General features: G+C 39.9%; 1 protein-coding gene across 7 annotated transcripts in view; it reads left to right on the top strand.

Annotated features, from left to right (window-relative positions):
- SYTL5 (synaptotagmin like 5) overlaps positions 1 to 16570 on the top strand; it is a 257063-nt gene extending 240493 nt beyond the window's left edge. For all 7 annotated transcript variants that reach the window (XM_077145610.1, XM_077145605.1, XM_077145607.1 and 4 more), the window contains 4 exons: positions 4214 to 4322; positions 5084 to 5219; positions 7997 to 8205; positions 9301 to 16570. In XM_077145610.1, coding sequence (XP_077001725.1) covers positions 4214 to 4322; positions 5084 to 5219; positions 7997 to 8205; positions 9301 to 9443 — 597 coding nt within the window. In that variant the 3' untranslated portion in view covers positions 9444 to 16570. The remainder of the gene's footprint in view (positions 1 to 4213; positions 4323 to 5083; positions 5220 to 7996; positions 8206 to 9300) is intronic.
- The last annotated feature ends 9651 nt before the right edge of the window (positions 16571 to 26221 follow it).

Genomic DNA, 26221 nt, shown 5'->3' with positions numbered 1-26221 from the left:
TGAATAAGCATTCTATGTGAGGCTCTCAGCCCTGTATTAGGCACATTGTAGCTTCTCAATAAATACTAGTTATTATTTGTGTTACTTAGGAATCTTTATGTTGCCAAGTGACAGAAACTACAGTCCACATTGCTTAAAAAATAAAGAGAAGTTATTGCCCGATGGTGATCAATCATAGCTTGATCCAGATGTTCAAATCATATCAAGGCCCTGAAGTCTCTTGGTCTCTCATGTCCTGTGTGTTGGCTTCATTTTCAGGATCCACACTGTGTTGGCCTCTCCATCTAATCCCAGGTGTGTTCTTCTTGAACACTAATGGTCACAGTGGCCGTGATCCTCTCATCCTTGCAACACACTCTCCAGGAGAGACAAGAGTTCTTTGTTTAACAACAGTTCAATCAAAGCCTTGGGCATGGCTCTCATAATTTCAGTTAGGTTATTTTCCCGTCCTGATCAGACTGTGGCCAATGGAGTGAGATACATTGGTTGGCTTAAGACTATCAGACTATTCCCTGGTCCTGGTGGGATTGCCCTAAAGGAAATCCAGGTGCAGTAGTACTAAAGGAATGTAGAATGGATGCTGGGCAGCAAAACGACACCCCCCATATTGGCAGCAGCAGCAGCATTGTTGTTACTTCATTTACTGATTACACCAACCCTAAGAGGTAAGTATTATTATTCTCATTTTATAGATGAGGAGACCTGAACTCTGAGAAGTTCATTGTAACTTGCTTGTGAACTGTCATAACTGTTGACTTGCAACCTGTTGTAAATCATGCATAGAAAGTCTTTATGGAGGTATATTTGGACCATGGATATGACAGTAAAATACAATAAAAATCCTTAAATTTAAGAAAATGCAAGCCCATGACCTACATAAATGTAATAGAGATGGGAAGAATAACATTAACCACCAACAATAAAAAAACTTACATTCCTCTGACATTAAATATGGGAAATATTTGGTCATTGCATCATTGAGTCTCTTGGAATTAAACGAAAAGTCTCACATAAAGGCTAGCGTTAATATGATTTATCAGTCTCCTCTCGGTTGCTTCCTTTTGTGCATAATGAATGAGCATCATAATACCATACGTAGACAATGCCCAAAGCATCATATCATACATACCAAGCATGACTCCGATGAAGGAAAAAGAACATGTATCTTGCTACATAATATTAATTTGTCATGAAGTTAACATTCAAGTACATAGGGGTTCTTTGGAAACCAGTTTGGAGGGAAAAGCAGCATCGTTCCAACTAGTTTCCTAGAAATACTTGAAGGACTTGTGCTGGGATGACATCTAAGCTCTTCCATGCCTCTCCAAGGCATCCTTTGTGCTTAGGGCTAACAACTTTCCATGCTTATCAGCCCCATGTTGCCATTGAGTACTTCACTTTCTGTCATGACAGGGTAATATCTCTATGACTCTTTGAGCCCATTAAAGGTAGAAAAGTTCTGAGTGTGTTCAGTATCCTGTGAGGGCTACTGTTGGTCCTCTGCCAGATCCCTTGGATCCCAGTAACTATGTTTATTAGGAGTTTTGCTTACAACACCCTCCTCCTGAGAATCTCTTTGACAGCCAGCCCTGAGGCTACTGTAGCTTCTTTGCCCACATGGGCAGAGATCCAGAAGTTCCTGAGAATCTAGTACCTCACCACTGCAAGGCAACTCGTAGCCAACAATTAATAGTGGGGTGAGTATGAAAGTCCAATTCCCTTGCTTAGAGTAGGAAAAGATCTCAGGAATAACTTATACTCCAGAGCTCCCCAGCAGAATCAGGCTGAAGATAGCCTCTGTGGGACTTTGCCTGAGTTTGCTTCGTGGCTTGGCTTCCTCCCTATCCTGCCCCCCCCCCCCCAATTCCTTCATGGGTCTCTCCTGGGAGGACTTCCTTAATGGCACTTGCACAGGAATTCTCTACTCAGAGTCTAATTACAGGGTACCCAACATAAGATAGTGTCTCTAATCCATATCATCTTCCTCTAACAAGCTTTCTTTGACACAAATGGAAAATTTTCAGATTCACACTTGCCTTCCAAAACTGGGGAGGACAGGCACAAGGCCATGCTCTGTAAGCTCATTAATGGCTCTCCCTCAAACTGAGCTGGGCTTTGTGTGGCTGATTATCAGCCAGCTGTGTGAAGTGTCACTTCATTCTCAGTCTCCTGTCTCAGTCATTTCAATGCAATAGTCAATTCATTGGCTCCTACCAGAGTACAGGCAGCCCTGGAGACTTTATGTTTCTAGTAGATTACCCAGCTGAGGAAGTGAAGGGACCGATTTCCCTAGTAATGAGAGATCAGAATTAATAACCCTTAAGCATTGTGAAACATCCTGACATTCTTTTGCAGTGAGAATGCGGGAAAGACAAAGTGCCTCATTGACTCTGTGTTAGTGAGAGTCCCTCGAGGCCTATCTTTGTTTCCCTAGGTCTTAACAGCACTAAGCCAGGGATGAGGCTGGCGCAGGCAGAGAAAGAACTTGAGATGCCAAATGTACTGTAAAGTAGTTTCACAGTATTACTTTCATTTTACAGCATGACATGGAATTATTTATTAGCTATAACTCATTATTCTTATGAAAGACATGTTAGGTAGTTAGACAAGATGGGTTGTCTGTATGAACTGCCTTTCATGCATTTCCAGATAGTGCTATAATTTAAAAAAATAAATAGAAAAGGACCTTTGCAAATAAACGACAAGCTTAAGTGGTTTTTCCAAGGAAACCTTCTCTTATTCTGCCTCCAGGCAGAGGGCAAATGTAAGCTCCTGTAGAATTATTCTCTAGCTAAAAGGCTCTCTCTTGATTTAGCAGCTTGGGAAGGCTTTGTTCTCACTGATTACCCCCACGTTAGTCCTATAATTGCACCAGGAACTCTGATTCGCTCTCCGATGGAAAGTGGATCTCTTTCTTTTAGAAAGCAGAAGACAGTAGGTGTTATCTCCTTGTACTACACTCTTGCTCAGATACGCTCAGTGACTATCTACTGCTTTATTTATTTGTTTATTTATTTATTTATTTATTAGCATGGGCAGGCTCTGGGAATCGAACCCCGGTCTCCAGCATGGCAGGCAAGAATTCTGCCACTGAGCCACCGTCGCACCACCCTCTACTACTTTTCAGATATGGTTTGAATAAACCCTAACCCTCACCCTGGCACTCAGAGTTCCCCTGATATTGCAGGCCTTCTGTTGCGGATGATTTCAGTGTTCTGCCCTTATCCTCATTTCCACGCACATATAGCAACCCATGGCTTTCATTTCAAGAATGTTATATAAATAGAATCATACAATATGTGAGCTTTGAGGCTTGCTTTTCTACTTGGCAGAATTCCCTCGAGATTCATTCAGGTTGTGTGTACCAATAGTGCATTCCTTGTTGTTGCTGGGTAGTATTGCATGAGATGGATGTGCCACAGTTTGTTTAATCATTCACTCCTTGAAGGACATCTGGGTCATTTCCAGTTTTTGACTATTACAAGTCAAGCTTCTACAAACAGTTGCATGCAGGTTTTTGGGTGGACATAGTGTTCCATTTCTCTGGAATAAAAGCCCAAGAGTGTAAATGGTAGGTTGTACGGTAGTTGTATATTCAAACTGTATATTCAGTTTTATAAGAAACTGCCAAACTGTTTTTCAGAGTGGCTGTACCATTTTGCATTCCCACTAGCAATATTTGAGTGAACCAGTTTCTTCACATTGAATTTTGATGACGTGAACTGCCAATATTGATGTAAATAATTAGTGGCAGGCAGCCCAGTGTGAATCAACTGTGACTGCCTACTTTTCTCTTCTTACTCACTTAGGAAATCTTTAAAAACAGATGGAGAGAAGTAGCTTCTGGAGCTATTTTCAGTAGTATCTTTATTCCTGCTTCATATATGTATTTATATGTACATATTCAGTGATTGGTCCAATGCTCAGTGCATCATAGATACTCAACGTCTGTTGACTGAATATGTGTTGTATGTCTCCTCTCAAATTCCTTTACCTTAACGTTAAAAATTACATGCAAATAACCTCATAGAGATTCCCAGTCCCTCTTTCTCATATCTAAGCCTCTCATAAAATCATAAGCTCTGGCATAATTGAGTAGGAGTAGATTGTCTCATGAAAGCCACCAAGTAAACACTGTGCATTGAAACATGGGCTGCAAAATAATAGGCCAAGCATTCTTACTCTTTGTCTTCCCCTGTCTCCCCTTGGCCAGGCGGAGTTTACTCCTGACATTGGCCTTCAGTACAAAGGAGAGCTGACAGTTGTTTTATGTTACGTTCCCCCAAAGGAGACCCTGATGCTTCCACTAGGACAACTTCAAGGTAAAGTGAAAATTGGTAACTGTGATCAAGGACATCCTGTTGCTAGAAGTAAGGAAATAGGCATCAGCGATTGGATGAATTATTTTACGTTTACATTATACAAATGAAACATAAAGGGTGAGATTGCTCTAACTTTGAGGGAAAGTTGAGAAGTATAGTCTGGATATGGGGAAGGGCATGGGATTCTTGCAAGGAAAGGACAAAGTTTACACTTTAGAAACCAGCCTTGTTGATGAAATTTGTTGCCTGGAAGTTCCAGAGTTATAGGATTTTCCCCAGGGTAGGGTGAGGGGTCTGGTTGTGGATAAGGAGGTGTAGGAAATTGCTGTGTGGATTTACGACATTCACAGATACTCGGGGGTTCTAAGCACACAGAATGCAAAGAAAAAATCCAGATAGAGTCAACTTGTAAATCCCTCTTGCCCTGTGAAAGTGCACCCCTTGAAGGGTGTATTCAAAGTTTAAAATTTATTTACTCATTTTTTTTTACAACAAACACAAGTGATAAAGCCTATCTTGAAGGAATCCAATGGGATAAAAGTATTTTTAAATGAACTTGTGTAAAAATATACAACTATGATAAGGCCCAAATCAATTAGCAAGTGAAAGAAATCTTTGCAGAATTTCTTTTTAAATTTTGAAATGGAAGCTATGATCTCTCTCTCTCTTCTCTCCCCTTACCCTCCACTTTGTTCCCCTCCCCTCCCCTCCCCTCCCCTCGCCTCCCCTCCCTTCTCTTCTCGTTTTGGTGCCTGATGCAGGAAAGAAGACATTTAAAAAGGGAAAGAAGAAGGAATCACCTGTAATATCTGGAGGAGTACTAGAAGTGTTTATCAAAGAGGCAAAGAATTTGACAGCAGTGAAGTCAGGAGGCACTTCTGATAGCTTTGTAAAGGGGTAATTTTGTTTCAGCTCATTTTAGATGATATTAATGGGAGATGAAAGCATCTGTGATCCACAAGACAATGATGGCTATGAGGCTTCTATGTTCTGCTTATTGGACATGTAGTAGGAAAAATCTAGCCTTGAATCCTGGCTCTTACATCTAAAAGAATACAAGTATAGGGGAACTGCTTATTCCAGCTTTAACCCTGTTCCCAGCATACTTCAGGGGTATCTGCCACTCTCACCCTCCAGAGGGGCAAACTTTCCTTTAAGACTTGATTTCATTTCTTGAAGGGGTTAAAAAATATAATTTGCTACATGTTTTCTTGTGCTTTGCTGTCATTTATACTGGCAAGGTGAAACACCAACAAAATTTGATCCTTGGTGTTTTGCTTTCTTGGGGGAAATTGTAGATAGTGAAGATGTCAAAGCACCACCTTTAAGACATCCATTGGATAATTCTTTGGGGCAGCATTCCCCTAGAAGGCAATCCACCTTCTAGGTGTTTGTGTCAACTCTGTGGCATACAGAGTATCTCCCTGTGGAAATATAGCTCTTCAACTGGCCATTCTTGCCCATTCTAGTCAATCCAAATAGGAAATCCTTCTTGATTTCTGACCATTTGTGATTTCACCCTGGACTTAAAGATACTTGGACAAAAAGGATATTTTTCATTCGTTCAAACAACACACAAATGCTCAAGTACTGAGCCCCCATTTCTATGCCAAATCTTGCAGTTTCAAATTAATTAAGACATGGTACCTGCCTTCAAGGAGTGCCGTGGAGCCCATGAAGTAAAAGAAATTCCCATGATGCCAAGCCATGAGGGTAATTATTTGTGTCAAGTGACGGTATTGCTCCTCTCCTCGAGCCCACTTAGAAAAGTTTATTTTCCCTACAAGGAAATGAATCAAGCCTTTTCCATCCCCTGTTCTAGCTTTGTAAGGGCCCCTAATGAAGAGAAGCAGATGTCAGGGGTTTCCTACTGGTGAGTGTGTGTGCCTGAATACCGGTCCGTCTGTCCTCTATGCCGTCTCTTAGTAGGTATAAGCACAGAGGAAATGCTTTCTGTGGATCCTGCTATTGCAATTTTCCTCCCCAGCCCCACCATCCAATTCAGGCCTCTGCTGCTCACTATCTCATGAGATGAGGGGGTGGCCTCTGACATCCAGCCTCTTTGTTGCCTTACAGGAATGACTTATCTTCTGAAACAGCTTTCACTCTATTATGTTGAAAATTCATGAAGTAAAAATAATAAAGGACAGGGTCTTTGCTCTGTAAAGAAAAAAAAAAAAGCCTATGACTTTCTGGTAAATTCTCTCCCCAGCTGTACTTAAACATTGAACTGACTTTAAAGGAACATGAAATATTAAAAAAAAGAAAAGAAAAGAAAACAGAGAATGCAAGAGAACAAGAATAAAACGTTCTGTAAAGTTTAATACTGCAAAAATGTATCAGCGAAGATTAAGTTTGTCTGTGAGCCAAAATAACAGTAGCTTAAACAAAAAATTTTTTTTTCTCTCTTGCATGTAAATAAAGACGTTAAATAAGGTATCCAGAAACGGTATGGAGGCATCATGATTATCAGGGACCCAGGCCAAGATTAGCTGCTTGAGTTTTAGCTAGCCCATTCAAATGCCTGCTTGGCAAGATACTTTTCAGAAGTTCCATACAGAACTGCTTGTTACATCCCATTGGCCAGAACTTAGCCACAAGCCTTTAAGAGAGACTGGGAAATGTAATCTTTATTCTGGGCATCTTTGTGCCCAGCAAAAAAGCAGGGATTTTATTAGAGAAGAATGAAGGGCAGATGGATATTGGGAAATAACAAGCAGTCTTTGCTTGTTAAGTGAAATGAATTATCAAGTGTCCCAATATGCCCCCTTTATTGTAAGGCCATTTCTTTTGTGGTATTTTTTCATTTTTATTTAATGTGTTAATTCCATGTACACATCTGTCTCCTTCCCTAAAGCATGTTCCCTAAAGAGAGGACAAGTTATATTGATCACATATGTATGGCCTAATACAGAGCCTTGACAACAGTAGAGAAGGCCTGGTGCAGGTGTTTTTATTCAAGAAAAGATCCCAGAAAGTGCCAATGAGAGAGTGGAGAAAATGAGACAGGGAAGGGAGGAAAGCAGATAAAAGCTATGTTAATCAGCAGCTTACCTCTGTGAGCAACAGGAGCTCAATCCTACTGGGGAACCAGTGAGGAACTTTATGGAATGCACCTTAGAATCATCCCTCTGTGGGACAAGGAAGCTGGAGGATTCTTCCATTGTTTCCCAAAACTCATTGGTTGAGGGTTACCCCTAGGGGCTGTAAATCTCCAGTAGTTCCAGGCTGCCCTGTACAGCCCCAGAGAAAGTTCTTAATTGGAAAACTGAGAGACATAGGCACTTGAGATGGGAAGCAGTCATTATGCCAGGATCTTCCCACTCTGGCTGCAAGTCGACTGAGAAATGGGCCTAGAGGATATGATGCAGGGCATTCAGTAATGTCTGCCAGAGAAGGTATTCTCATTTTAAGATGGGGGAAAGAACCAAAATGGGATTAGAAAGGAGAGCAAGGCCATTTTACTATGGATGACCTCACTTAAGATAAATAATAAATGAGTCCACTAAATAAATCCGGATTTAAGCATATACAAACCTGGGAAAGAAAATCAAATACACATATCGCACTCGAACACACACACCAGGAATTGTGGGAAATTCAAATAACTCCTCAAGGATGTCATTCTCTGCCTACTGTCTCACTGATGGTTTGATGGTTTTTTTCTCCTGCAGCTACTTGCTCCCTGATGATAGCAAAGCCTCCAAGCACAAAACCCTGGTAATAAAAAAGAGCGTTAACCCTCAGTGGAATCATACTTTCACATTCAGTGGCCTGCATCCTCAGGATATAAAGAATGTTTGCCTAGAACTTACAATCTGGGATAAAGAGGCCTTCTCCAGCAACATCTTTTTGGGAGGAGTTCGTTTGAACACTGGAAGTGGTGAGGAACTTGATGGGGACGCTAATATGGTCTGTGATTAGGCATACGGCAAGGATGTGGTTTCTGGAGGTGTGATATCAGATATTGTTTCAGCTGTAGTTGACTTTTGAATTACCACAGATGCTGCATTTCTTTATGTAAAGATCTATTCATTATTAAAATACACATATTACTATGTAATCTTGTATCTTAAGGCTAGGAGTTTGGAAGGAATAATGTTTATACTTAGTCTTTTCACAGAGTATCATTTACACTTTATTCTAAGTGAATTTCAAGTACTTTCTTGGGCCTTACTTCAGATTTTGCTAGGAAGAGAATCACCCAGGCAGCACAAGCCTCTGATAGGGGAAGGAGGAACTTCCAAGACCAACTTCACTTCATCCTCTTCTCAGTTCTGCCCTAGAACTCATAGCCACTATTCAGACTGGTTCAATTGAAAGTGAGTCCATTTTTTTTCCCTAAAAAAAAAGACCTTTGGTGTTGTTCAAACAGGTCATCGAAACACACCACTGATGACATAAGACACAACTGTAACAAGATGAATTAGAAAAAAACTTATGAATAGAGAATTGGAAGAGCACATGCAGTCCCCCAAACTCCCACAGCTTAGGCCAGACATAGATGATCTGCATGCATCAGGGTCAACATTACTGTACAGAAGGGCCCCTATAATGCTCTACTTATTCAATGAGTAAGGGGACCTGAGAATAGTTATGCCACTAAAGTGATGTAGACTTCCCAGGCCAGAGACATGGCCTTGTTAGGAAAGGAGAGCCGTGAGCCCAATTTGGTCCATTCTCCAGTCAAATTAACTCAGTCCAGAGGAGCCAGCTCTCTGCTATACTCCCAAAAGGGGAAGGAAATAAGCCTCCAGGGCCATCTGATTTGCTTCTCATCATCTAGGTATAAGAGAGTATAGTGCAGACGGCAAAAAATGTATTTCGTTCTGACACTACTCGCTAGATGTATGCAGCAAGAAAAAGCCAGTGAAGGGTTCTCTGGTTAGAGGATGTGTCCTCCACATCCTCTTCAGAGGCTGCTAGATGCCTTCCGGAATCATCTGTGACGTGTAATGCTCCCCTTTCCCTCCTTCAGGTATGAGCCACGGGAAGAACGTGGATTGGATGGACTCCCAAGGGGAAGAGCAACGCCTTTGGCAGCAGATGGCCAACAACCCTGGGACTCCTGTGGAAGGTGTACTCATGCTCCGTTCTAGCATGGGGAGGCGTAGGCTCTGAAGGAACCGGTTCTCTGAGAATGAAGCTCCCACGGGCTATCTAGCTGACATTCCCTACCAGTAACAGGCTTGGGACATGGGATTCTGCTTCCCTACCATTTCTCATCTGAGAATGTTGACACTTGAGGGGAGAGATGTGGGTGTTCTGAAGATTTAAGGACTTGATGAGTGCCTAAAAAAGCATGTCCATGGACTAGGGTCTTCTGGATTGGACAATAGGAAGTGTACCTCACTGTCTTGTCAACATGCAAATTTTGCAATTATTCATAGACTTTATATGATAAGGGAAATGGCACAAGCTTGCTTGAAACCACAATTGAGATTGGGGGGGGGAGGGTTCTTACCCTTTTGCTAATAATGAATTACTTTTGATTTCCTCAAGTGGTTTGGGGAAAAATGGGGCCACTGGAATACAGACCATTTGTAGAATAAGAAGGGATACTGGAAACCTTTTGCCAATCCTAGGAATGTTCATGAATCAAAAAAGGTATGGTGGAGATGGTGAGGGGAAAGAGGTGGAGAGTGTGTGGCACTGGTATTATAACTTTGTGGATTGATCAAGTAAGGTTTCAAGATGAACTGACAAGGTTTTCTTTGATGACTATATAATTTATCATCTAAATCAGTGCACACTTGAGGTGAAGAGAGCTAGGTAATTATCTCAGGACAACAGATGTAAACCAGGATTGACCTGGGCAAGTATGGATACAAGATCACTCTAGCTGGGACATGGCTATTAGAGAACTCTGTTGTAAGCATATATTTTATGAAATATCCTAAGCCATTAACTTAAATGGAATCAGAAATAATAGTAATCTATATACCTTTTCACATTTTACTTATTGATGAGACTAGTTTAATGGAAAGGGAGGTATTCTACCTGCTGTTTCACTTTTGTCCCTTTTCTGCTCTTTTATGGGATATAATGATGGGCTCCATTTACGCTCTTCCCCTCATTTTCTCCTTTCATGTGTTTTTGCTACCACCCCCAAAGTCAGTGGTTTAAAATAACAACCCTTTATCTTCATGGTTATGGAGGCTGGCTGGGACAGCTCTACTTCCTGCTGCAAGTCTAAGGGTCTGAGTCTGCTGCTCACGTCTCATCATTTCTCAGCCAGAGAAAGAGTCAGAGCATATTCTTTTCACAGTGATGGCAGAGCTTCAAGAAATTGAGCCCCTTTGCTCAAGCCCATTTTGAGCCCTTACTTGATAGCTTATTGGCCAAAGGAAGTTACATAGCCAAGCCCAAAATCAGGGGACAGGGAAATGCATCCTGCCCAGAATAAAACCTTGACAAGAGTGAAGATGCAGGAAGGGATAAAAACTTGAAGCCAGTAGTTCAATCTATCATACCTTTCCTGTTTGGAATTCCAGGTACTTGAGACACAAAGGTAGTTAAAGCTGGAAGGGACCTCAGGCTTGGTTCCTCATTTTGAAGATTCAAATCCTGAATCAGAGAGAGCTGAAAAGACTTGTCCAAGGTCATATAGAAGCTGTGTACAAACCTGGACTTAAATCCAGGGTGTGACTCCTAGACTATTGTTCTTTCCATCATAGTCCTTGGCATGACCCTATGCTCCTCAGAGTAGAGTGGAAGAAAAAGGACCAAGGAAAGTGGGGCACAGTCTGATTATTCAAATATGAACATTCCTGACTCAGTCTTCTCCCAGAGTCATATTTTAGCCCCTTGCCTCATCTTGGCATTGAATTCATATAAAAAACCTTAAAAGAGGAGAAACAGTTTTAGCAAGGAATAGCAGCTATAAAATACCGAAAGAAAAATCTGTTAGCATTGGGATCAGGGTCCTGTGCAGACTTGGAATTGATAATAAACAGCATTTCTGGTTCTAAAAGTCTTCACGTTATCTAATGGCTGTTACATAAATGATCATTGCATCTATAATTTTGGCCAAGCCTCGTTCATGTCCGTTATGTGTGCCAAAGCCATGTTCTACATCACACATCATGAGGTAAGAACTCCCTTTACAGTCATCCTTGGCCAGGAGAACATAAAACCCAGACTTAAAAACATAGATCTAGAAGACAAGAGACCTGTGATTCTGCCATAAACCAGTTTTTGTGGCCTTAGAGATTTCATGAAACTGTGCTGGGTCCCTGTTTTCTCATTAAATTCAGATCTCCAACCCAGGCCCAGATCCCACTGCCTAGATGACATCTCCATAGGATAGCTCATGTTTTCAACACATTCAAAACTGAACTCTTTATCTTACCTTCTCCCTCTCACCCATACCTTCTCTACTCCAGTGTGTCCTGTCTCAGTACCTAGTACCATCATCCACCCGGTAACACTAACCAAACACCTGGGAGTGATCATTCATCTCTGACTCTCCCTTATCCTGATGTGGAATCATTTCTATCTCCTAAATATCTCTAGAGCCTAATTCACTCTATCTCCATGGCACCGCCCTAGTCTAACCCATAACTACACCCTCTGTTATTGCAAAAATCAATGCAGTCACTGTTGCCTTCCCGCAATCCATTTTCCGTACTGTAACCAGAGTGATTTTTTTCTATGTTATTAAAACTTTCCAAACATACCGAGGAGTATGTTTAAAAGAATTTTACAGTGAACACCCCTCTACACACCACTTAAATTCAGCTTCTACCTTTAGGATTTGACTATACTTGCTTATCGTATTCTGTCTGTCCTTCTCCGGAGTGATCTTTTAAAAAATCCAAATCTGATCATGTTTGAAAGCCTTCTATGTCTTTCCATTGCCCTGAGGATAAAATCTAAATTTTGTAAACAGCATGCCAGGCCCTGCATCAAATGACTTTTGCCTCATCTCCAGCATGGCCCAGGCCATGCCCCCCCTCCCCTTTTCTTCAACCACAATGCTCGTCTTTCTGCTTCTTTTATGTGCCAGACTCTATCCCACCTCATGACCATTGCCAGGAATGCTCTTGCTCCTTCTCATCAGCCTCATCCCCATTCATCATTTAAGTCTGGCTTAAATATCACCTCCACAGGAAAGCCTCCCATGACCACCCCCTGCCTGACTAGTTCACAGCAGGGCGTCTCTATATCTCCTCCACTGCACATGTCACAACTATAATAAATTATTTGCATAATGAGTCCTTTAATGTCTATGTCTGCCCACCCCCCAACACATCCTTAGAATGTAAAATTCACAAGAGCAGAGACTATATTTTTTCATGATTATATCTCCAGTGCTTGGTTCAGAGTAGACAATCAAAAAATATTTATGGTATAAATGAAAATGAAAAAATGTGGCAAAGAGTTTTAGAACAGTAGATACCTTTAGAGACCACCTCTTCTAACCTCTACTTAATAAATAAGGACACTAAGAACCACAAAGTTCAAGAAAAATCTTTAAATGTGCTTTAAAAGCAGTCTTTCTACGAGTACTGTAGTTGCAACCCTAGAAGGTCAGTCCCGGTCTGTCTTGGCACTGATGAAGGCACTAATTGTGAATCAGATGAAGCTATTTGAATATACATCCTTTACACAGTGAAGTTTTAAAGGGGTATGGGCCAGGTTGAAAAACTGACTTTATCCAGGCAGTCTGTAAATAGCATCTGCAGGCCACTTGGAAGATTCTGCTTAATCAGCTCTTGTTTCACTTGTATTGTTAATATCTCCAGAATCATCAGGGTGTAGATATATAACGTTACATTAACACAAAATAATATCTTGAGAAAATGTTATATCCTTGGCCTCCTTTTCCTTAAGAAACTTACGCTAATACGTGACCAATGATAATTAAGTATTTAAGTGACTCATGACTGAATTGAGCCTATCTGATTCAGGGTAATATTAGTCATATCATCACCTACATAATCATCTACTCCAATGTTTAGATTTGGGGAGGAGAAGAAAGCCATAGGAGAAACAGAGCAAACCCGACGTTTAGAAGAAAAGCAGATTGTAATATCAAGTCCCAGAAACACCTCGGAGGGAGGGCCGGTGGAATTTTGGGTGGCGATCAATGTTTGTTTTTTCTTCCACGTAGATATTTCACATTAAACTGAGCCTTGCCTCAGGCAGTTGGCAGAAAGGATTTGCTCCTACAATGGTGTCATTGATGGGCTGTGAAATTAGAAAAGGAAAGAAATCGTAGGAGGAAGCCTACACAGGCAAAACAATAACAAGAATGTGATCTGGGAAGATTTGAACAATAGCCAGGGAAGCTGGGCCACATTAAGGATTCCAAAGGATTGGCTGAATCATCTGGATCATATTATATTTATTCCAGAGTCCTGCGCCAAAGCTACTGAACCAAATTCCCCATAAATCTCCATCATTTTTGCTAAACGTATTTATCAGACTGTGATCCGCTACCTCTAATATAGGTGGATCGCAGTTTGAGAAACACTGCATTGGAGGACAAATTAGCTAGACCGTATTTTCAGACCAACTCGGTGTCATGATGGATACTTGGCTTTGGCCTTGGAATAGTTTTTCTTTTGGTTTATCTGGAAATGATTGATTTAAAGCAATCAGTGAAGAGAAGAAAGTCTAGATTAGCTCAAATCTTGACTCGCCTACTTAGCAAACCATGTGACCTCAGTTAATTATCCACTTGGGACCTTGGTCTATTTGACTGTAAAATAAGAACACTCAAATTACCCGAGCAATTGAAGATATCAAATGAGGTAATGTTTGGAAGTGTGCTTTGTAAATTTTAATGCAGTACGAAAAATAAAAAGTAGGCCATTATCACTGGGCTCATTATATCCCTCTATAGTACATGATCCGTTGGGCCTCTCTTTTCCTAGGTGCGTAGTCTTTTAAGCATTCTGTGTAAAATGAAGTGGACTCCAGTGAACAGCAAAACCTTCTTTGCTTGGTCACTCACCATGGATAATAGTAATTTATTTATTTTTAGCCTGCAATTTCCTATTTCATCTAATTACATAATAAATATTACAGAAAGTATTTAATTTGATCGAGAGAAAAACTGTGGTAAATTTTTGTTGACGGGTTTTGGAACCTGGGAAAGAGCAAACCATCTTTCACCCTCTTTCCTTAACACCCTCTTCCTATGTAATGGCCATCTCTTTCTCTAGGTCATCCCTTGTCTCCATTGTCAGAGAGATCAAACATGTCTTCCTCATAGGAATCCTGCTTCCGATCTACAAAAGGAAATCTACCCTTCTGTCAAAACAAATTCCATAGAAATACAAACTACTGTTATCACAATGAGTAATGAATAGTGTTTCAAAGAGTATCAGTTGTACCTCATTTACACATTAGAATTCATCAAACTATTCTGGGGTGGGGGGGGTTCCTTTCATATTTGGAAAAAGGAAATAGAATATATAATTAGTATTGTCTATAAATGATCAAAAAAGCTCATATAGAATAGTAGATCATACTTTTCTCCCTAATATTTTAGCACAAGGGCAAACTTGCCTTTGCTTTCCATTTTCATTGAATCAGGCAGAAACTAATACAGTGAGTAAACAAAATATTTCATTCAAATAATTAACGTAAAAAATATTATTGGAATTTGCTGAAGGAAAACTATTTCATGAGGTCAGAGAACTAGTATATGTGTTTGTATCTAAATATTTTATTTTTACCTCTTCATAATTAGATACACTTAATTTTGAGATGGAATCTGATTGTTTCTTCCGAGCATTTTTTCCTACTTAGCCTAAAGTTCATTTTGTCTTCCGAAAGTTAAAACTTGTTTGTGAAAATCTACAGGAATTGGTGAGTCCCAACAATAAACTTATTTTTACATCTTTTCCTTTGTAAGCAAATAAAAAAAGGAGCCATTCCATTACAAAGCAATCAGTCATTCATGGTTGAGCTGTGGTTAAAATGATTGAGAGTTAGGGATATATTTTCTTTCTGTCTTTCTTAGTCTTCCTTATTCATACATAGACATTTTGAGAGAAACCACTGGCTTTCAGTTGATGTGAAGGAAGTATCATTTGGACTTTTCCTGAATCTTTTTGTCTTTAATCTTTCCCACCACCTCCAACTAACTTGTCCTCCTTTAATAGCTAAATATATACTTTTTACATTGTCCCTACGGCTGATAAGATAAATACCAGAATCTTAGGAGTTAACCTTAATGCTTTTTTTAAGTTATGAGAATGTGATCATTCATTTTTAGCTCTCTCCTGTCACCTCAGGACTCAGCTCTGTTAGAGTTAGTAAAACATCTGAATGCACAGTGAAGTTAAGGAGTGGGTTGCCTGGGAAACTGCCCCAGATACCAAATTATAAGAGGCATAAAACCTCTCTGGAAATGTAGTGAAATAGATAACTTCTCTCAGAAAGAATATGTCATTGGCAAGAAGAAATGATGTTTGCTTGAATAGATAGGTAAGATAGAGACTGTATGCTTGAAGAGCAATTCATAGGTGATAAGTTGCCTTCTGAGGAGGACGAGTTTGGTTAAAGGCAGGTCTTCTGTTTTTCTGAATGTTTGCAAGTTTGGGACAGAGCTGAATTGCTAAAGATATAGAGAAAATGGGGGGGGGTTGCTTTTACTGGAGACCTCCTTTGTATCTCTTCTCCCATGGACTTGTTCCACAAAATGAATATTGTACAAATATTTAAAGAACATCTGGAGGGGCAACATATTATCTGTCCAAGTATTGGCCCAGCTCTGCAAACGCACTAGGCAGTGTTTCAGTCTCTGATAGAGACTGGGTCACCTACATGTGAGTATGTATTTCTGCTTTGACCGCTTAGTCCCTGGCACCAAAGTGCTTCAGCTGCAGATTTACTCTCCCAAATCCTGCTCTATAGGAAGTTGGTTTCTTGTGTTTCTTTCTAAATAAAGAGAGAGAAAAGGAAGGAAGAACTCTGAGCAATGATAACAGTTTTTTAAATTCGCTGTAAATGATGGGAGCTTTGCATTCATTTTGCTAGTGTTTTGTTTTTGTTGTTGGCTACAGGCAACTGCTCCTTATTACTTGTCTTGTGATGTTGAGTGCAAAATTAGTAGCAATGCTTAAGCATTTAACATGCCTACTTTTAAGCTTCTCTATGTACCCCAGACCAAACCTTTGAGCCAACCTGTACTTACTGCAAAGTGTAACATCTTTTTCATTAAATTCACTTTCCTAATATCTCTAATGTGTTCTATTATGAGTTATTCCTTAAGTTCTTGAAGACTGATTGTATGTTTTAATTATTTGTGTTATAATTATTTGTGTTTATAGAAAAGTATGTTTGCTGATTGGATACACAGATTGGATAAGTGTCTGGTTTCTGGTTCTAAGGGTGAGGATGCTGCTAAACAACTCTTCTTGTTGCTTGACTCTTGAATCTGTCCCTTCTTTTTTTTCCTCATTAATCTTCCCATAAGTCTGAACCCTGGTGCCATTGCTCCCTTTGCCCTCCCCTGAATAAAGCTATGGTAATGACAAAAGAAGGGATCAGAGTGACATTTATTGAGCAACTATTATGTGTCAGCTGCTTTACAAATTGTTGACTAATTTTTTTACCCATGTTTAAGAAGACAAATGGCAAAAGAAAGACACCACAACAGGTTCAGAAGGGTTAAGTAGCCTTCTCAAATTACCTAGCTGGTATTTAACAGAGCCACACTCCACATGAAGCTCCACAGTTCAGATTCTAAGCCCATGATCTTCGAACTTTGCTAAACTGCACCCCAGATAGAAATCCTGTGCTTAACATGAGCTAGAGACTTGCTTCTTAAAGTGTGATTCATGAATCAGCAGCCTTGGCATTGCCTGGTAACTTGTTGGAAATGCAAACCCCAGTCCAAACCTCAGAGTATTCATAATTACAAAATTCTCAGGTGATTCACAAGCACAATAAACTTTGAGAAGCATTGATGTAGAGACCATGGCAGGTTACTAGTACTATTGCCCATTAGTTGTGATTGATGTGACCATTGGCATAACACACTCCATTTATCAGTCTTTTCTTTGAGCTCTTTTTCTTTCACAATTTTTATTCTCCATGAACACACATACATGATTGCTAAGAACCAATCTTTTCTTCTTGTGTTGTTCTGCAACTTTGTTTCAGAGTACTTGGGAATGAAAGACCTGAATTTTTTTCTAATTTCAAATTATTCTGCCAACTTGCTGAATCCAATGAGGATCAATAAAATCTATATGCAATCTCCTCTAAATCTGAGGAAGTAGAACTGACCTTAAATCCCTAACAGCTTTATTCCATAATACTAGTCAAATATCGTCTAGGTAGTGATGTGTAACTCTATTCTATATTCAGTTAAAATTCAGCACTTGTGTTGCCAATGATGAGCAGGTATAGAGAAAACTATTTGAATTCAAGCTTGGTTTAGGGCAGTGAAAAATGTGAGACTTGAGTCACTAGTACATTTTTGTTAACCCAACATTGAAAGAGTGTGATATATTATAAAGAACATTGGTTTGATAGTTAGGAGACCTTGCCTTGCCTCACAGATCTGCTACATGCTGTGGATTTTGAGTAGGACATTTTCTCTCTCTTAGTCTCAATTTTCTCATCTGTAAAATGAGGGCCTTGAACTAACTGGTATCCAAGATCCCCTCAAGCTCTAAAGTTCTGTGACACCTTATACATGCTGGAATTCACTTACTCTAAGATGTCATTGATGGTGATATGCAACCAGTAAGAAAGAAAAAAATATTGCTAATTATAACTGTAAAATGTTGTTCTGGATATTCTACACTGGACCCTGCTTATATTCTCTTTTCCCTTCTCCACACTGCTCTATCCCCCAAGAGGCTAACATTGGTGGACTGTATCAATGAGGGCTTGCCCTCTGGCTTTTGGTTAGGTTTGGCCAAAGAAAGATACGAGTAGGAGATTGTATGGTGGGAGGAAAGGATTAGTTATTCCCCTGGCTCTCCTGCTGAGTCACAAAGTGACAATGATTACATTCCTCTTCTATAGGCCACAGTTCCTATCAAATGGCTTTCTCCTACAGCTATGGCTATAGTAGCCAGCCCCTTCCTTCACCTCTTTAGTCCCATGAGTGGTAAAGGCTCCCAACTGTTACTAGCTTCGTTGTCCCTTGTTACTTTTCCCCTGACCCTGACCACACATTTATAGTCATTTAATTAATCTTTCTTCAATGTCACAATTTCAATATTTCCTGATAGATCCATGATTAATACAGCAATTGGTACAAGAAGTGGTCTTAGGAAACATATTCTCAATTTAAAAATTTAAGGTTGTGTTATCTGCATATTTGAGAACTATCCTTAGCCCTTGGCAAGTAATAGTTACTTAGTCAATGTTTGTTTGCTTGGATGAATGAGTGAAAATGAAAGGTCTTTTGATATGCATGCCCTAGAAGAAGCATCAGGAAGTCAGAAATCAAGAGTTTTCCCTTTTAGATTTCTTAGAATGGGCAGATGGTCATTTAAAGATATATGTCCCATTAAGAAGTTTCCCTGTACTCTCTAGAGCAGACACCCCTGCTTCAGATTAACTTTGCTGATTAAATTTAAAAGGGATTAAAAAGAAAGAATTTTCCCTGTCAATAGATGGATAACACGTATTACGGGCTTTATTGTTTTGCTCTTTAAAAAAAGATACCACATCTGGAACAGCTAAATGTCATCAGTATAATGGACCAGCATGCCATTCTATATGATATCAAGACAAGCAAGATCCCTCTGGAGTATACCATAACAAAGAGCAAGAAAGATGATGTTGCCCTTACATAAGAAAATTAAGATTTCTGTTTCTGGTATATTGCATTCCAGCAGCTAACAAACTAGAACATCTTAACAAACAGAAATTTATTGTTTCATAGTTTTGGAGGCTAGAAGTACAAAATCAAGGTGTTGGTAGAATCAGACTTTCTCCAAAGTCTGTAGTTTTCTATGGTTTGCTAACATCTGCAGTAGCTGATGGGAATTTCTGTGTCCTCTGTGCCGGTTACATGATACTTTTATTCAGACAAAGGAAAAAATTAAATGCTAAGGAATAGACTATGCTGCATATTCTTTGTTTGTCCCTCCAAATCACTCTTAAACAAATTTCCAAACTGCTTTGTGCTTCACCCTTTGGCCTCTGGTTTTTAATTGGGTGTGGCCAATTGGAAGCAATGGTGGAAGATTAGAGGACAGGATGAGAGAAATGTCAGGGTATTTATTACCCATGCTCCTTTCCTGCTGAGTAAAGGCTGTTAAAGGTTGTGTTCCTCTGACCCAGCTCTTATTGGATGCTCTTTCCTAAACTATACCCATTGTTCTCTTCAAGTTCCAGTAACCCTAGGGTTACTTCAGGCCTAAGGTGGTAACTGTCCCCTGATGCTGCCAGCTTCAAAAGCTGTCACTGTTTTTTGTTTTTTTGTTTTTTGCATGGGCAGGCACCAGGAATCAAACCCAGGTCTCCGGCATGGCAGGTGAAAACCCTGCCTGCTGAGCTACCGTGGCCCGCCCCCTGTTCACACCTTTATAAACAGTCCATTATACTCTCCTTAGTTCTCCCAGTTGAGTTTTGCCCTTTTCTTCCCACCAAAACTCTGACTAAATAAGATTTAATTTATTATATGTTAACATGCAAAAAATGGGCATTTTAGAATCAATGACTTATGTAGAATTATTTGGTGATTAGTATTCACAATGCAGCTCATCTGAAAGACCAATACAGGGTAGTGGCATGACAGATTGCACTGTATCCAGAACCACTGCAAAAATTACAATCAACACTCCTTCTTCCTAAGCACGTAGATGCTCTTTCTCAGGTTTGGGTCTGAAACTGGTGACCAACAAGAAGTCATGGTCTGGCTCAGTTCTCCTAGTTGTTACATTGGAGCTAAAACATTAAAATGCTATTCAGTCATTCCATTCCTCACAAAGTGAAACCATTCAAAAGCAAATGCTACCAAGATGGATACCATTAACATTTTTTGTATGTGAAACAATACAAATTACTGTTGTTTGTGAACTGAATTCAGAGTGTTCTGCAGGAAGAAAAAAGTCCATTTATTAGCTTGGGGACACATCATTTTCTTCCTGGGATTTCAGTGAATTTATATTCACTGCCTTATTTGGCAACTGGCAAAAATTCTGACCAAGCCTATTTTAACAGACATGGGCCCTCCTTACAGTCGTTCTGTCTAAGACATTACTTATCTGGGCTGCCTGTCTAGAATTTACTAACCCTTGAGCAAAAATACTGATCAGAAGTACATAAAGTGTCTTGTTACAGAAATCCACTAATGACTGAATCTACTCAGGCTAGAATGAGAGCTTCTGTACCTCTGGAAAAGTCAGTTACATTTCCAATTCACAATGCTTAATTTCCAAACTGCCCCTAGAGAGACAGCAATGTTGCTCAGAGTGCTGGTCCTTGATTAATACACAGAACTTGTATCAAAATGTATATCAATATGCTGCTCCCTTCATTGAGAAAGTTTTGCTGTGAAAACATACCAGCTGAACTAAATAGTGTGTTAAGTGACATTGTTGATTTCCATTCTGGTACAAACTCCTTATCTCCTCACAGACCAGTAACAAATGATCCAGGGACCAGCAGCCAATAGGGGGACTACACTCTGATCAGCATTGCTCTAGAGGGCATTGGGCCCCTTCATGGGACCATCTTTTAAAATTGCTTCCATCTGTTGAGAAATGAGAGCATTTCTTCCTTTTCTGATTTTCTAAGAGAGAGGTGACTCATTTCTCCAAACCTGGAAGTCTGTGCATCAGAAACCCATTTAATAGCTTGCCCAAGGCTCAAATGAAGTTCCTTGAAACTGAAATATGTTGAAAGATACTCAAGAAGGGAGGATTCAGATTTGATTTGTGACCAGACAGATGACAGTATTTCAATTCCATTTAAAATCAATTCGATAGTCTCAAAGGACTGGTGCCTAAACCTGGCACCATCCTATGAGGAAACTTGTTGCTTCTGATATAGACTAAGAAACACAGCATAAAATTCCAAATTCTGTTCATAGATAGTAAATTTCCCCCAAACTCTGACATATCCACAATGAAAGCAGAAAAGGAAATCCTCAAGCTGTTGTTTTAGTTTCCTAGGCTGCCAAAAGCAAATCCATGAAATGGTTCAGCTTAAACAATGGGAGTTTCTTTGCTCAGGGTTAGAGTCCAGGAAAATGTCCAAATCAAGGCATCATTAAGGTGATGTTTTCTTCTTGAAGACTGGCTGCCGTTGACCCTTGGCTCCTCTGCCACATGGCAAGGCACATGGTGGCATCTGCTGGTCTCTCCCTTCTCTTCTGGGTTTCATTGCTTTCAGTTTCTTCCATGGCACTCTCATTCTCTCTCTCTCTCTCTCTCTCTCTCTCTTTCTCTCTTTCTCCTCATTCTTTTTACAAAGGACTCCAATATTAAGATTAAGACCCATTCTGAATGAGGTGGGTCACATCTTAACTAAAGTAGTCTCATCAAAAGGTCTTACTTACAATGGATCCACATCCACAGGAATAGATTAGATTTAAGAACATATTTTTCTAGGGTGCATACAGCTTGAAACCACCACAGCCGTTGAGCATCTTCGGAAATGACATAGCAATGTAAACACATCTGCACATTGCATATTCATGAGTAAAAATTATTCTGATGAACAAAGCCAGATATTTGCATCACTTCGATGCCTTTTTCCTAAGAAGAAACACGTTGTTATATTTTAAATGTGTCAAGCATAATTTTAACGTTGTAATGCAAACATTAAATGTAGGCCAAAGGCAAAGAGGCAATGACTTTGGTAAATGTTTCTCAAATGGAAGGGAGGCTGTGGCCCAATTCACTGTTATAGCTGGCACCCTCTTCACCTCACCCAAAACAGTGGTTCTCACATTACAATCCTTCTGGAAGCTTTTTAAATCCCTCATACCTTGCCTGGCTGCTCCCAGATCAATTACATAAGAATTTCTGGGAGTGGCACCCAGGCATCAGTATATTTTTAAAGCTTTCCAGATAATTCCAGTGTGTACCCAAAATTAAGAACCACTGACATGGACTTCCAGGAAGATGGCCGAATAGAGTAGCTCGAGATTAGCCCTGCTCCACAGAAAAATTAGAGAAGGGACAGGAGTGCAACTGAGGCAGCAATTCGGGAATGCGGTTGACTGGGAGAGTCTTTTGCACCACATAAGACAGCCCTAGTTCCAAAGGCCAAGGAACTGAGAGGAAGAAAGCTGGAGCCTGGCGTGAAGAGGTGGAGCCTGTGGGAATGCTGGGGACTAGGAAGTAATCCAGGCCACTTTCCTCGGGGTACTACCCTAACCAGAGCAGCCCCGTGACCAGCAACTCACCCCACATCCCACGCACCTTAACCCAGTCACACACTCCCATTTCCCACGCTACAGGTGCCCCCACCCACCAGCTCCTAGTGCACATAACTGCCCCCCCCCACCCCAAGTGAAGCCCAACCCACCTCTCTTACACCCCTCCTGAGCACTACCTCCCCCTCCCTGTTCTTTGCAGGCTTTTCCCAGTGCATAAAGGCTGTGGACACTAACCTCCATACTCAAGCTACCCCCACCCCCCTGAGCTCTGCACATCAGTTTATGGTACTCCTAGATCCACGCACGTGCACGGGCCGCCAATCACGTCATTCAGCTCTGGGAACCACAGTTAATAGCAGTCCTAGAAATGTGCATACACACCGCCCTCAGCCACACTTCCCAGCTCTGAGAAAGTGCTGACCTGCACAGCCACATCACATCTGCCCCCAATCCACGAAGGCATAACGCTGACTTGCTGTCCACAAAGGGCCCCGTGCCTTAGACAAGCACACACAAGGGTTATGCTCCCCAGACCGGTGCACCTGCACAGCTACATCCTCCCTTGCCACTGGGCACCCACGTTCACAAGCATCAGTGTAACATCCCCAAACTGTGCCTATACCTGCCCTGAAACAAATCACCTCACTGACTGCCCCACCCCATACCCTGCTCCCTGCTGTACAACCAGCCGGCAAACACAAGGCCTTAGACTACTGAAAGAAATCAACTCCCAAAGTAAATCAATCAAAATATTTACACGCTACGAAGACAGCAGATCACTAAGCATATCACAATGCAGAAAGATGTAGCCCTGCCTAATGACCAAATTGAAACACCAGAGGAGACACAGATGTTGGAACAACTAATCAAAGATGTTCATACAGCTCTACTTAATAAAATAAGTGGGATAGCAAATGATATAAAGGAGATCAAGAAGAAATAGTAGAGCATAAAGAAGAATTTGAAAGAATAAATAGGAAAATAGTGGCTATCACAGAGATTAAAGACTCTGTTGACCAAGTAAAAAGCATATTAGAGGCACACAACACCAGATTTAAAGAGACAGAAGAAAGAATAAGTGATATAGAGGACAGGATAATTGACTTCAAAGACTCAAAACAACAAATGGCAAAAAAAGATGGAAAAATCTGAATTGGATCTCAGAGAAATGATAGACAAAACAAAATGCACAAATATAAGAATCATTGGTGTCACAGAAGGAGAAGAAAGGAGTAAAGGGCTAGGAAGAGTAGTTGAGGATATAATGGGGGAAATTTTCCCAACCCTCGTAAAGGACATAAATACAAAAGTCAAAGAAGCCCAACAAACTCCAAATAGAATAAATCCAAATACTCCTTCTCCAAGACACATCTTAATGAGTCTATCAAATGTTGAAGAGAAGCATAAAATCCGGAAAGCAGCAGGAGAAAAACAATCTATTACATACAAGGGAAACCAAATAAGACTGAGTTCAGACTTTCAACTAGCACCCTATAGGCAAGAAGGCAGTGGTATGATATATTAAAGATCCTGAAAGAGAAAGACTTCCAGCCAAGAATTCTGTACCCAGCCAAATTGTCCTCCAAAACTGAGGAAGCGATTAAAGTTTTTGAAGACAAAGAAGTCCTGAAAGAATTTGTCAACAAGAGGCTGGCCCTACAAGAAATACTAAAAGGAGTTCTGTTGGCTGAAAAAAAAAAAAAAAAAAAAAAGAAAGGAGAGGGAAATCTGGAGGAGGGCACAGAATTGAAGTGTATCACTAAGGTTAATTTAAAGCATACAAAGAGAAAGAAGGAAAAGAATATATATAGATTTGACATAAAATAAAGAAGATAAGATGGTGGATACAAGAAATACATCTTAAGAAATAACTTTGAATGTTAACAAACTAAATTTACAAATTAAAATATACAGATTAGCAGAAGGATTAAGAAACATAATCCAGCTGTATGCCGCTTACAAGAAATTCACCTTAAACTCAAGGATACAAATAGGTTGGAAGTGAAAAGATGGAAAAAGATTTTCCATGCAAGTTGCAACCAAAAGAAAGCAGGAGTAGCTATACTAATATTGGACAAAATAGACTTTAAATGTAAAGACACCATAAGAGACAAAGAAAGACACTATATACTAATTAAAGAGTCAATTCACCAAGAAGATATAACAATCACAAATGTTTATGTTCCCAATCAAGGAGCTTCAAAGTACATGAGACAGACACTCGCAAAATTGAAGGGAGCGATAGACGTTTCAAAAATAATAGTAGGAGACTTCAATATACCACTCTTATCTATAGATAGAACAACCAGACAGAAGATCAACAAGGAAATAGAGAAGTCAAATAACTTGATAAATGAATTAAACCTAACAGACATATATAGATCATTGCACCCCAAAGCACAAGGATATACATTCTTCTCTAGTGCTCATGGAACATTCTCCAAGATGGATCATATGCTGGGGCACAAGACAGGTCTTTATAAATTTAAAAACACTGAAATTATTCAAAGCACTTTCTCTGATCACAATGGGATGAAGCTGGATCTCAATAACCACTATAGAACAAGAACATTCACAAATATATGGAGATTAAATAACACACCCTTAAACAACCAGTGGGTCAAAGAGAAATGCTAGAGAAATCAATCGCTATCTGGAGAGGAATGAAAATGAGAATACAACTTATCAGAATTTATGGGATGCGGCAAAGGCTGTGCTGAGAGGGACATCTATTGGCCTAAATGCCTATATTAAAAATCAAGAAAGAGCAAAAATTGAGGACTTAACAGCACACCTGGAGGAACTTGAGAAAGGACAGCAAATTAATTCCAAAGCAAATAGAAGAAGAAAAACAACAAAGATTAAAGCAGAGATAAATAAATAGGAGAACAAAAGTACAATAGAAAGAATCAATAAAACCACAAGTTAGTTCTTTGAGAAAATCAATAAAATTGATGGGCCACTAGCAAGACTGACAAAGCAAAAAGAGAGAGGGTGCAAATAAACAAAATCAGAAATGTGAAGGGGTACGTTACCACAGACCCTGAAGAAATAAAAGAAATCATAAGAGGATATTATGAACAACTATATGCTAGCAAACTAGGTAACTTACATGAAATGGACAAATTCCTAGAGACACACAAACAAACTACACTGACTCAGGAAGAAATAGAAGATCTCAACAAACCAATCACAAGTAAAGAGATTCAATTAGTCATTAAAAGTCTTCCTACAAAGAAAAGCCCAGGTCAACATGGGTCCATCGGGGAATTTCATCAAACATTCCAAAATGTACTAACACCAATCCTGCTCAAACTTTTCCAAAAAATTGAGGAAAAAGGAACTCTACCTAACTCATTTTATGAAGTTAATATCATTTTAATACCAAAACCGGGTAGAGATGCTATAAAAAAGGAAAACCATAGGCCAATCTCCCTAATGAGCATAGATGCAAAAATTCTCAGTAAAATATTAGCAAATTGAATCCAAAAACACATTAAAAGAATTATACACCATGACCAAGGGGAGGGTTTATGCCAGGAATGCAAGGATGGTTCAGCACAAAAAATAAATTAGTGTAATACAGCAC

This window comes from Tamandua tetradactyla, chromosome X (genome assembly GCF_023851605.1).
Source record: "Tamandua tetradactyla isolate mTamTet1 chromosome X, mTamTet1.pri, whole genome shotgun sequence".
Taxonomy (NCBI): domain Eukaryota; kingdom Metazoa; phylum Chordata; class Mammalia; order Pilosa; family Myrmecophagidae; genus Tamandua; species Tamandua tetradactyla.
This window is presented reverse-complemented; position numbering and strand designations above follow the sequence as displayed.